At 39.2% G+C, this 12816-nt stretch overlaps 1 protein-coding gene across 6 annotated transcripts in view; it reads right to left on the bottom strand.

Moving 5' to 3' along the window:
• Positions 1 to 12816, bottom strand: part of MGAT4A (alpha-1,3-mannosyl-glycoprotein 4-beta-N-acetylglucosaminyltransferase A) — a 148003-nt gene that overhangs the window by 81501 nt on the left and 53686 nt on the right. For all 6 annotated transcript variants that reach the window (XM_030570629.1, XM_030570656.1, XM_030570646.1 and 3 more), the window contains exon 5: positions 11048 to 11181. In XM_030570629.1, the coding sequence (XP_030426489.1) occupies positions 11048 to 11181 (134 nt within the window). The remainder of the gene's footprint in view (positions 1 to 11047; positions 11182 to 12816) is intronic.

Genomic DNA, 12816 nt, shown 5'->3' with positions numbered 1-12816 from the left:
CTTAAACCTTAGAGCAAATGCTGTAGCTATTTTTAGAAATCTCACATTGGTACCTTCTTTGTGTTTTGTCAAATCTGCTGTGGAAGAGTTCTTAAAACAAAAATGTGCTGGGTCATCATCCGAGACTGCTATAACATGAAATATATGGCAGAATACGGGTAAAACAGAACAGGAGACTCAGAATTCTCCCCCAAGGAGTTCAGTCACAAATTTAACGAACTTTTTTTTTTTTTTTTTTAACAAGCATCATCAGCATGGAAGCATGTCCTCTGGAATGGTAGCCAAAGCATGAAGTGGCATATGAATGTTTAGCATATCTGGCACGGAAATACCTTGTAATGCCAGCTACAAAAGTGCCATGTAAATGCCTGTTCTCACTTTGAGGTGACATTGTAAATAAGAAGTAGGCAGCAGTATCTCCTGTAAATGTAAATAAACTTGTTTGTCTTAGCTGTTGGCTGAACAAGAAGTAGGACTGGGTGGACTTGTAGGTGCTAAAGTTTTGCATTGTTTTGGTTTTGAGTGCAGTTACGTAACAAAAAATATCTAAATTTATAAGTTACACTTTCATGACAAAGAGATTGCACCACAGTACTTCTGTGAGGTGAACTGAAAAATACTATTTCTTTTGTTTATCATTTTTAAAGTGCAAATATTTGTAATAAAAATAATATCAAGTGAGCTCTGTACAATTTGTATTGTGTTGTAATAGAAATCAATATATTTGAAAATACAGAAAAACATCCAGAATATCTAGTAAATTTCAATTGGTATTCTGTCGTTCAATAGTGCGATTAATTTTTTTATTCGCGATTAATTTTTTTGAGTTAATCATGTGAATTACTGCAATTAATTGACAGCCCTACTAATTAGGCAACAGTTTAACAACCAAAAGTTTACAGAACTACTAAAAATGTTTAGCTAATTTGAGATGTCTAGTGACTGGCTGAAAGCTGCCAGAAAGTCAGCTAATGTCTTGGGAACAATCAGTCAGAATGCAAAACAAGATCTCAATAATTCTGAATTTATTCTGATGATGATTTCTATCAAAGGTGTTAGAGAGTATTCACTGATTAATTAAGTGGGTAGACAATGATTTGTGCTAGAAATATCTCTAGAATAAATTATTGAGAGGTATATTTAGTTCAGATTAGTTTGCAGTTATTTAAGTAGGGGTGCTTCACTGAGACAAACCTGTTCAGAGTGCCACAAAATACTTTTCACTTCTTAACTATTCAGTCCAAAGTTTTTAAACAAAATGTATTATTCAGTAATGTTTATAATGATAAAGAGGATTCCAAAATAATACTTCCCAAATTTACTACAATCCCTATCATAATAAATACTATCTATTGTTAATGTAATTTGGAGTTCAACATTTTTGCAATTCAGGATCACTAGGGTATTCTGAAGGGCAATACTTAGATAAGATTAAATAAATATTTTAAATGTCACAAACTGAGCTGGCAAGTATATAAACTAGTTACATAGTGAACAAGAACCCAAGAGTTTCAATATGCAATGGAGATGGATACAAAGATGAATCCTGCCCAATTTTAAAATAACTGATAAAATAAAAATAAAATTGTAAGCCTTCCTAATTAATGAGCAAATTCTTAGTCAAATATGGTTATATGATGAATTAATCCAAGTTATATGAAATACAATTGTCTCAGCAAATCAAAAAGCAAAGATGATGCAGTTATTGAGGCATAACTGTATAATTGTCTCAGTTATACAATTCCAGCACTTGCCTAATTTGGTGCTTAGCTATCAAGCTGACAGGCACTTTGGATATCCACACTCAGAGCTCAGGGAATTCTAATTTGCATAATCACTGCATAAAAAAGTTAAAGGCAATTTAAAGTACAAGTGATCATAACAATTTCATTTATAATGTGATGATAAAATAAAATCAAGATCAGTAGTATGTGTGTGCGTATATGTGTGTGTGTGTTTGTGTATGTATACACACACAAAGGAGTCGGTGCTTTAAAAAGGCCTGTTTCACAAAGCTAAACAATTATGAGCCAAATCAGCTGGGAGGAAGAATTTAATCAGAAAAATGTGAATGATAATTGGGAATTGTTTTAGAACATTTCACTAGACTCCCAAAAACCACAGCTGAAGAAAAAGGCACTCTTTCCATTCCAGTTGTATCTCAGGAGGATGTTAAACAGCAGCTAATGAAGTCAGACACTTTTAAATTAGCAGGCCTGGATAACTTGCATCCAAGAGTTTCAAAAGAGATGGCTGAGAAGATCACTGTACCATGAATGATGATTTTCAGAAAGTCTTGGAACACTGGGGAAGTTCCAGAAGACTGAAAGAAAGCTACTATTATGCCAATATTTAAAAAAGGTAAATGGGATGACTCAGGTAATTATAGGCCTAGCAGTCTGACATCAATCCTGGGTAAGACAATGGAAAAGCTAATATGGGACTCAATTAACAAAGAATTAAAAAGGACAGTAACATAATTAATCGCAATTAACATGAGTTTATGGAAAACAGAGCCTGTCAAACGACCTTGATTTTTTTTATTAAATTACAGTTTTGGTTGATAAAAGTAATAGTGATTATATAATACATGTAGATTTCTATAAGGTATTAGATCTGGTATTGCATAACATTTTGATTAAAAACTATAAGATAAAATTAACATGGTATACTTTTAAATGGATTAAACGCTAGCTAACTGATAAATCTCAAAATACAATTGTAAAGAGGGGATCAGCATAGATGTGTTTCTAGTGGGATTAGTTCTTGGCCCTACACTAGTTAATATCTTTATCAATGACCTCAAAGAAAACATAAAATCATCACTGATAAAGTTTGCAGTTGACACAAAAATTGGAGGAGTGATAAATAATGAAGAGGGTATGTCATTGATTCAAACCAATTTGGAACACTTGGTAAATTGAGCGCAAGCAAGCAATATGCATTTTTATATGGCTAACTGTAAATATACACATTGAGGAACAAAGAATGTAGGCTATACTTACAGAAAGGAGACTATCTTGGGAAGCAGTGACTTTGAAAAAGATTTGAGAGTCATGATGGATAATCAGCTGAATATGAGCTCCCCATCTGACCCTGTGGCCAAAAGGACTAATGTGATCCTGGGATGCATAAAGAAAAGAACTTCCAGTAGGAGAAAGGAGTTTATTTTACCTCTGCCTCTATAGTGGACACTGATGTGACCAATGCTGGAACACTGTGTCCTGTTCTGGTGCCCGCAATTCAAGAAGGATGTTGATAAATTGGATAGGAGGTTCAAAGAAGAGCCATGAGACTGATTAAAGGATGAGAAAACATGCCTTATAGTGATGACTCAAAAAGCTGAATCTATGCAGCTTAACAAAGAGAAGGTTACAGAGTGAACTGATTATAGTCCATAAGCATTCACATGGGGAACACATTTTTAATAATGAGCTCTTTAGCAGAGAAAAAGTATAACGTGATCCACTGGCTAGTAGTTGAAGCTAGACAAATTCAGACTGGAAAAAATATGTAAATTGTTAACCATCAGTGTAATTAACCATTTGAACAGTTTACCTAGGACCAAGGTAGATTCTCCATCACTAACAACTTTTAAATCAAGACTAGATGTTTTTTCTAAAAGACAGGCTCTAAGAGATCAAACTAGATGATTACAATGGACCCTTCTGACCATGGAATCTATTAATATGGAAGTTGCTGATCTGTAACTGGCAGTTCTTTGAGATGTGTGGTCCGTGTCTGTTTTCCACACATGGGTACCCATGCACATCCTGCATCTGAGATCAGATATTTCTAAAAATGGTGTCCGTTGATCCATGGCTGGGCAGTTCTCATGCTCTGACATGAGGGTATAAGGGGCAGTGAGGACCAATGCCTCTCCAGTTTTTCTCTTATCATAAATCCAACGCTTAGGGGAAGGAGTGCAGGTAGTGGAATTTAGATAGGAAACATGTATCTCAAAGAACCTCCAGTTACAGGTCAGTAACCTCCATTTCTTCTTCAAGTGCTGGTCCCTATGTGTATTGCACATATGGGTGATTAATTGACAGTATTTAAACAGGAAGGCAGTGTGACGATGCAGTTGGTAGAAGTGCTTGTAAAACTGCAGCCCCAACAGCTGCATCTGCAGAGGACACTTGAATTAATACATACTGTTTCATGAATGCATGGATGAAGCTCTGGGTAATCGCTCTACTGATGTCCAAAGAGATGCCATTGAGGTTGCTTGTGCTCCAGTCAAATGGGCTCTTACACCATCCGAGAGAAGTATACGTATCATTTGGTAACAAAATGACGCAGCTGGAGATCCACATGTAGAGTTTCTGAGCAGGTCATGTCTGTCCTTGTGACCATTCCGCTAAGCTGACAAATAACCTTGGTGATTTTCTAATCGATGTCATCCTTGTAGGTAGAACAATCCAGAGAACTAAGTCTTCTCCCCTGATTGGAAGCATGAGATTTTGGGAAGGATACCAATAAGTGGACAGGTTGATTTATGTGAAACTCAAAATACTTTTGGGACAAATTTCAGGTGAAGGTGAAAGGAAACATTCTCCTTATGAAAAATAGCGTAAGGCAGGTCAGCTATGAGTGCTCTCAGTTTACTCATCCTTCTGGCCGTTGTGGTGGCAACTAAAAAGTAACTTTCATGGTAAGGTAAGTCATAGAACTTGTGGCCAGTGATTCAAATGATGGTCTAGCAAGTTCTGATAGTAGTATGAGGTGGAGATCCCATTGTGATACAGGTTTCACCATTAGTAGGACAATCCAAACATCCCCCAATCAAGGCCCTTGGACAAAATTATTTAACAGTTAAAAAAGCTCTTCTCCAGTTCCTTGTGTTGGAAGTGGATGCCAAAACAGAAAATCTTCAATTAATTCTGTTGCTGTAGAAAAATGAATATACAAGTAGCTGTGCAGCATTTGATATATTGGTAGACTCATCTATCTGAATTAAATAATATGGGCTCTGACGAACACTTTCTAGGAGCTGCTCTTTTACATCAGTGGCCATCTCTGCAATGCAGTGTGGAACTCTCATTAGAAAGTGGGATTACATCTAGCTGTGATGCTGCTTTTTCTCCTATCATCACTGCACACGTATCCTTTGCAGCTAGTAGTAGTTTCTCATCTATGTCGTTGGCTTACCAGCTTTGGCAGTGCACAAAGCCACATGGTAAGAAGCCTTCCTGTTAACAGTCTGTACACTTCAAGTTTTTTGTGTGTCCTATAACTCATTAAGCTTCCTCTGGAAAAATTCTATGGGTTTAGATACTAAGCTAGGGTGTCTTGTTTCAAGACGCCAGTGTAGCTTTCAGGGCCACATACTGTCGTTCACCAGTACTTCACACCATACAACAGATTGAGGCATCGCTGGACCCACTTCACCTAAAGCCCAGCTTGAAATAAGGTTTGTCATATTTTCAGCTTCTGCATTTTGCTAGAACTTCCGCTGCTGCCCTCACTTTGGTTTGTGTTGTACGCTTTTCTCCCTTTGTCACAAAATGAACCATTTCTCGTATAAAGGTTTGTCACTGTAAGTAAGCTGTTGATAATGATTTTAAGTTCTTTGGGGGGTGGGAACCATACGAGACATTTGACCTGACACAGTTGCTCAAAGAACTCTGCATGGGACTAGTGAGAAAGGTACGGTAGAACTCATGGACAGAATCAGGATGACTGCCATAGGGATCCATGGGGCCCACTAGGGCTAATATGAAGTGTCGACTGCTTGAGAGGCACCCCATGGCAACAGATACCATCAGTCCCTTGGGTAGTCGTGTCCAGGTGGAGGACAGACCTGAACTGTTTTGAATCTCTGTCTGAACTCACCTCCCTATATGGGCATAAAGGAATGTCTGGAGCCTTCAACTCCTCCAAAGAGAAGGCTGGTTCCTGCTCAACCAACAGAGCCATCGGTACTAGTGGGTGAAAGCTTTTGCCTCTGGACTGAGGAGGAGAACATTTCCATCTCCCTGAGGTAGTTTCCTTCTCTGATATCACAATGTTTCTAAGGGTTAGACCCGAAAGAAAAGGAAACCCAGGACATTGCAGGGTAAAGATATCCTCCAGTGAGGGGCAAGTTTCAGTTAGTCCCAGAGTCCAGGGCATGCCAGTAGTTGGAACTGACAGCTCTGGCACATCCATGGTCATGGTAAATGGCAGCTATTACAGAGATAGGTCAATACCGCCAAAGAGTCTACTCGGACTTTCTTAAATGGTGTCAGAAGGTGCCAATATTTAGGCTTATGAATCAGAGCCTACATCAGTACCAGAAGACCCTTTATCCTTCACGCTTTGCCCTCATGATCGGAGGATTTAAGCAAGCCTGAGTTCTTAGGACCCACATATGAGGACTCACTAGACTTTGATGGAGTTGGGGAGGGATCCCTTCTCTTGAAAGAGAATCTGTTCTTACACTTATGAAAGTGCCCCTTACTGTCATGAGAAGCCCTGCACGTTGATGCCATGGGTCGGGCTTCTGCTCCTAAGCTCATTCTTGAAGGGACGCTGCACTTGAAGAACTATGAATTATTTGTCAAAACATAAATGAAGATACAGATCTCTGGCTTTGACTGGCCCCCTGCTCTAGCCACTCGCACATCTGGTGCCTGTTGTAGAGAAATCGGCTTTTCAAGGGCTGATCCCTTGGAATGGAGGGTGTTCTGCCTCACATAATCAACCAGATAAGGGAAAGAGCTTTCGTATTGGTCCAATCTGCACAACTGTCTAACCCAAGGGATGGACCTCACAAGCAGGAACCTCCAGCTGCTGGTACCACTGCCACTTTGGTGTCTCATGGGAAGAATCTGAGGTCAGACCTGTATAGACCATATCTGGAGGTGATGGGGTAAAATGAAACTGAAAAATCAGCGAACAATATTTTTCCATTGAATTTTCAATTACAGTATCTTAGGTGCTACTTGTAACTAGGTAAAAAAAAAAAAAAAAAAAAGGTAGGCAGAAATGTTTTTCAAATTGACCATGTCCCTTTAAAAACTAATGTATGTCTCATTCTTCACCAACTTGATCGTGGCATTATTTTTTACCTAGAGAAGGCAGACCCTGTCATAAACAGATAGTTACGGGTTAATGCCTCTTTTACCAGTAAAGCGTTAAGAAGCTCAGTAAACCTGGCTGACACCTGGCCAGAGGACCAATAAGGGGACAAGATACTTTCAAATCTTGGTGGAGGGAAGTCTTTGTTTGTGCTCTTTGTTTTGGGGGTTGTTCGCTCTTGGGACTAAGAGGGACCAGACGTCAATCCAGGCTCTCCAAATCTTTCTGAATCAGTCTCTCATGTTTCAAAATTGTAAGTAACAGCCAGGGAAGGCGGATTAGTTTTATTTTTGTTTTCTCAACTTGTAAATGTCCCTTTTTTTGCTGAGAGGGTTTTACCTCTGTTTGCTGTAACTTTGAACCTAAGGCTAGAGGGCGTTCCTCTGGGCTATACGAATTTGATTACCCTGCAAAGTATTTTCCATCCTGATTTTACAGAGATGATTTTTACCTTTCTTCTGTAATTAAAAGCTTTCTTTTTCAGAACCTGATTGATTTTTCCTTGTTTTAAGATCCAAGGGGATTGGATCTGGACTCATCAGGGATTGGTGGGGGAAAGGAGGGGGGATGGTTAATTTCTCCCTGTTTTAAGATCCAAGGGGTTTGGATCTGTGTTCACCAGGGAACTAGTGAAGTCCCTCAAGGCCACCCAGGGAGGGGAGAGTTTTAGGGAGACAGGAAGTGCTCCAGACACTGACTTCTGGATGGTGGCGGCTTACCAGATCTAAGCTAGTAATTAAGCTTAGAAGTGTCCATGCAAGTCCCCACATTTGTACCCTAAAGTTCAGAGTGGGGAAGGAACCTTGACAGACCCTACAGGAGGAATCACTTCCTCACTACTAAGCATGCCCTCCTGCTCTTCCTGAAGTTAGTAGCAAAACCCCTATGGGTTTCACTAGCAGTATAACTGCAACCAAGGACTGGAAACAGGCAAAGATTCTGAGTCTGCCTGCTCTATTACTTACTAGCTTACAGGTGTATATATAAAGATCTGATGATCCCAACTCAAAACATTCCTTTACATTTATGAACATAAAATATTCATCTAGAAAAGATTTTGAAATAAAATGCAGGTAAAAAAGTTAGAAACAATGAAGAGGTCAGGGCATGGCAGAAAAGGATCTTCTGGCTACTGAAGTAAACCTCAGACAAATGAGGTGTGGACAGGGCCAGCTCTAACTTTTTTTTTTTTGCTTGGGGTGGTAAAAGAATGCCGCCCCGCCATAACACCCCCCCCCGAGCACTGCATCACCGAAACACCCCCCTGCGAGCGTCAACCACCGACCCCCGACGAGCGCCGCCGAAACACACATCCCAAGCGCTGTGCCACGCCGCCGAAACAAAAACAACAATGAAAAAAACCCTCAAGCGCCGCTCCGCCAAACCAAAAAAAAAACCAAAAAACCGAGTGACTGTCGCCTTCCCAAGATTGGCCGCTCCTTACAAGGTTCCACCCCAAGCACGTGCTTGGTCAGCTAGTGTCTGGAGCCAGCCCTGGATGTGGATGCAGCACAGCCATTCTATAGTTACTGGGAAAATTAGCTTTGCCATATACTGATATTTGGATGAAATAAAATCAATAACAGCGAAAGGCTCAGAGTTACAGACATAATTACCACAGATGGTAAGCTGTTATATTTGGCACCATCTCCTCTCCGTTACATGTAGCAGTACGATTTTTTTGTTGCAGGCTTCCAACAGTGCATTAGAAGCTTGATCATGTTTCTATTAAATCAATGGCAAAATCCTCCTTGACTTTAGTGGTGCAAGATCAGACTTTAAATTAAACAGTAGTGGTCTGTCCTTCAAATAACCAAACAAGACTCCTAATAGAACTACCAATTCGAGCTTGCAGAAGCTGGCAAAAAGTTGAAGGACACCTCGCTTGCTCAGTGAGAAATATTTCTTAAACAGTTTTGGTTGTCACGGAGTTTTTCCTGAGGCAAATTTTACACTATGCCCACAAGAAGCTGGATCTTAAGAAAAATACAAAATACAGCAAAAAGAATGGTAAAGAAAGAGGAAAAAAAGAAAGAAAGGAAAGCAAGGCCAGGCAGGTGTTACTGTGGCAAATACACTATGCTTGAACATGCCAGGGATTCAAATTCAGGTTCTCAGCCTAGGCTTTCACTCCTGGGACAACAACCCACAAGGATATGTGTGAAAAGTACACTGTGTTGTTCCTAAACAACACCTTGAGTACAATTGATACACGCGTCACCAGTGACCAACTCCAGATGAAGCCACATCCAGCCCTCTTCTGCCAGAGAAAATATAGCTGCAGTTTTAAATTTTGAAATTTACTTATTTACAGGCATGTGTGTGACTTTCATTTATCGGATCTTGAAACACCTCACAAATATGAATGATTTTCATATCCTCATCATCACTGCAAAGAAGGGAAGAATTATTACCCCATTTCAGAGATGGAAAACAGAGGTATGGAAATGTGATTTGTTTAAAGTCACAGAAGAAATCTGTGGTAGAACTGAGAATTGAACCCAGATCTCAACTCCTTTTCTTTACCTTTGGAGAAGATTGGATATCAGATAACTGTTATTCTCAGAGCAGAGAACAACCCCTCTTCTTCACCACTCCGGCAAAATAAAATAGAAAAGGAAAAAAGCCTATCTAAATTTTATAGGCTGAAATGAGAAAAATGTTAACTAGAAGTAATTTTATCATCTTTAATATAAAGCAGGAAAAAATTGCATGTAGCAATAAATTCACTATGTTTTTGTATGTCTTAATTCCACTTACACTCTTATCAATCTGCCTGAGATGCTCCAAAAACATTTTCTGCAGCTTATGGAGATTGAGAGCTACTCAAATGCAGTATCCAGACTGATGGTCATGGCTGACAGGCAGGAAAAATGGAGAGCAATATGACCTAGAATGGACTCCCAAGTTGTTCTCATTTAACATTTCAAGAGGAGTAATCTAAAACTTTTAAAAGGAGGCCTTAGAATTTGCTGAATTCTCAGTATGTTCTGATAACAGAACTAGAACCACTTGCATGTCTGTTTGGCTCTGCACTTACTCATAGAAAGGTTCTACCTTATATAAATTAAAATAAATACAGCCACTTTACAATTGTAGGCTCATGCAATAGAGACAGTTTTCACAGTTGTCTATATCTAATGGATGCAAGTATGAGCCCCAGAGGTGATCACACTACTTCATGAGTAAATTATACAGTTAGATGAGTAACAACCAGTCCTTTATAAACCCTCCCACATTCTGTAACTCAGACCACAATCTGCCAGGGAAAGCACACATTTCTAAAAAGAGATTTTCAACCCTTGCAGCAACTGATAAAATCCTTCCTAAGAGAGACTGGTTTCCGGTTGTCCTTAGGATCTGAGCTAGAACATCTAGTGTAGTCAGCAACAATAAATCAGCTTTCCAAACTGTCCACAATGAATCCTGTTTGAATGGTGTCCACCAAAAGACCAGGTTAAAAAATAATGATCTTTTTGCAGGAGAAACATATTGTCCAGAAAAATAAAAACAGCAAAACATTTGTCAACAGTCTATTATGCATTATGGACAAAATCCTCAGCATAGTACCCAAAGCAGGAAGATCAGGCAATTGGATGATATACAAGAAATGAATTCTCCCCACCAAGTTGGACCTCTGCAGAGGCTACTTCAGCCAAACAGCTGCAATAGTGCTCTCCAGCATCAACACATGCCACCATCATCAGTGGCAGGAAACACCAGAGGATCTGCAAAATGATGGATCCCCTGGACCTTCCTCCACCTTCTCTCTATTGAGCAGAAAGTCCTTCTCACACAAAACTTCAAGATGATGTGTCTCAATATAACACATGCATCACTCTGCCTCTTTATGCACTACCACGAAATCAAAAACATTTTTCTATAACAATGTACTTGTCCTTCTAGAACATTCAGACCAATTCTTAGAAATTGCACAATAAACTGCTATGTGATTCTAATGATGCAAAAATACATAAGTGATTACCTCTCCTATGAAGACAACCATAACACAATCCAGTTTCTCTTCTGGAGACAATTTATCAATAAGAGAGTGAAGGGTTTCTGTAAGATAAGACTTTACTTTTCTCTTCACGGTGGGAATTCCCATTACAATTGAAACTGAAATTAAATAAAGAACAGTCTTATGCACAATCAATATATAAGTCTTTATATAACAAAGTATTAATTCAGAAATATACTCAAAATATTAAGAGATTACACAGTAACCAAAAACAATTTCAAAGCATACCAGTATCATTGGGAATACAATTAATAGTAACATCAATTCTTAGAGGAAACACAGCCAGACAAAAAAATAGCAAATGCTGAAAGTGTCACAATATTAATATATATGTATTGTTAAGATGCATACAACTGTGGTATCAGTTAGTTAAGGTTGCACTGAGACTCGCACAAAGTAAACTAAAATCCCTTTTCAGAGTTTAGTCTCCGAATTTAGTACAACAGTTTTTCACAAACCAATCTTCTATGTAGTGTTTTTAGTAAAATACTTAATAACTTTTGCAGAAGAAACTTATTAAAACCTCTTCTTTCCCCATAAACTACCCCAAATACCACCACTTGACTCCCACCACATTGATGCTAATCCCACCCACCTATCCCTATCTTCCACATGGCTGTTGAATCTTCATGCTCCTTAGCCCACCCCCAATGCACAGGGTTGCCCTCCCACTGGGAGCAGAATAGGGGAATAAAATGGATGCAGTAGTGAGGAAGCATAGTGGCCCTGTGCTGAAGCAGCTGTACTTAAACGGATCTCACCTTTAAATACACAAAATCAAGTTAGAGCTGAAAATGCTGATTTACATTCTTAATTCATCCTCTTGTGCTTACAAACTACAGATCTCTCAGAAAGGTATGTGATGTTACATTTGCATTGACTAGAAATGCCTACCCAGCAGACACAACAAAAAAAGAGAAGGATGGTGAAGTAAATCTTAATTTCTCTACTGTTTTTAGGACCCCTGATTTTAATTATTTTTTTGGGGGACAATTTAAGTTTTGAAATAATATATGGTTGGCTTAAACCTGTGGAAGAAAGTCTGAATCCTTCACTTTGCTGGTTAAATACATATAAATAGGCCCTACCAAATTCACAATCTATTTTTGTAAATTTCAGAGTCATAACATTTTCAAAATCTTGAATTTCACAGTTTCAAATATTTAATTCTTAAATTTTATGGTGTTTGTAAGAAAGCATGAATATGTATTTTAAAACAGAAAAATATAAAGATGTAAAGCCCTAAAGTCAGCTTTTCTCAAACTGGGGGTCCTGACCCAAGAGGGCAAGGCTATTGTGTGTGTGTGTGTGGGGAAATTGTAGTATTGCCACCCGTGCTTCTGCACTGCCTTCGGTGTTGGACGCCCAGAGAGCAGATGTCCGGATGCCAGCTCTGAAGGCAGTGCCACCACCAGCAGCACCGCAGAAGTAAGGGTGACAATACATCCTACCATTCCATCCTTACTGCTGCTGGTGGCAGTGCTCCCTTCAGAGCTGGGCACTCGGCTAGCAGTTGCTACTCTCCAGCTGCCCAGCTCTGAAGGCAGTACAGAAGGGTGGCAATACCACAACCCCTTTACAATAGCCTTGCAGTCCTTTTTGGGTCAGGACCCCCAGTTTGAAAAACACTGTGTACTTTTGTATACTTTTTCACTATAATATAGTATAGGGTAAAAGTACACAGAAGACCAGATTTCTCAGGGGGAGATTAGATTTCACGGCCCATGACATAT

Source organism: Gopherus evgoodei, chromosome 1, assembly GCF_007399415.2.
Source record: "Gopherus evgoodei ecotype Sinaloan lineage chromosome 1, rGopEvg1_v1.p, whole genome shotgun sequence".
NCBI lineage: Eukaryota > Metazoa > Chordata > Testudines > Testudinidae > Gopherus > Gopherus evgoodei.
Note: the sequence above shows the minus strand (reverse complement) of the source record. Positions and strands in the feature narration are given on the sequence as shown.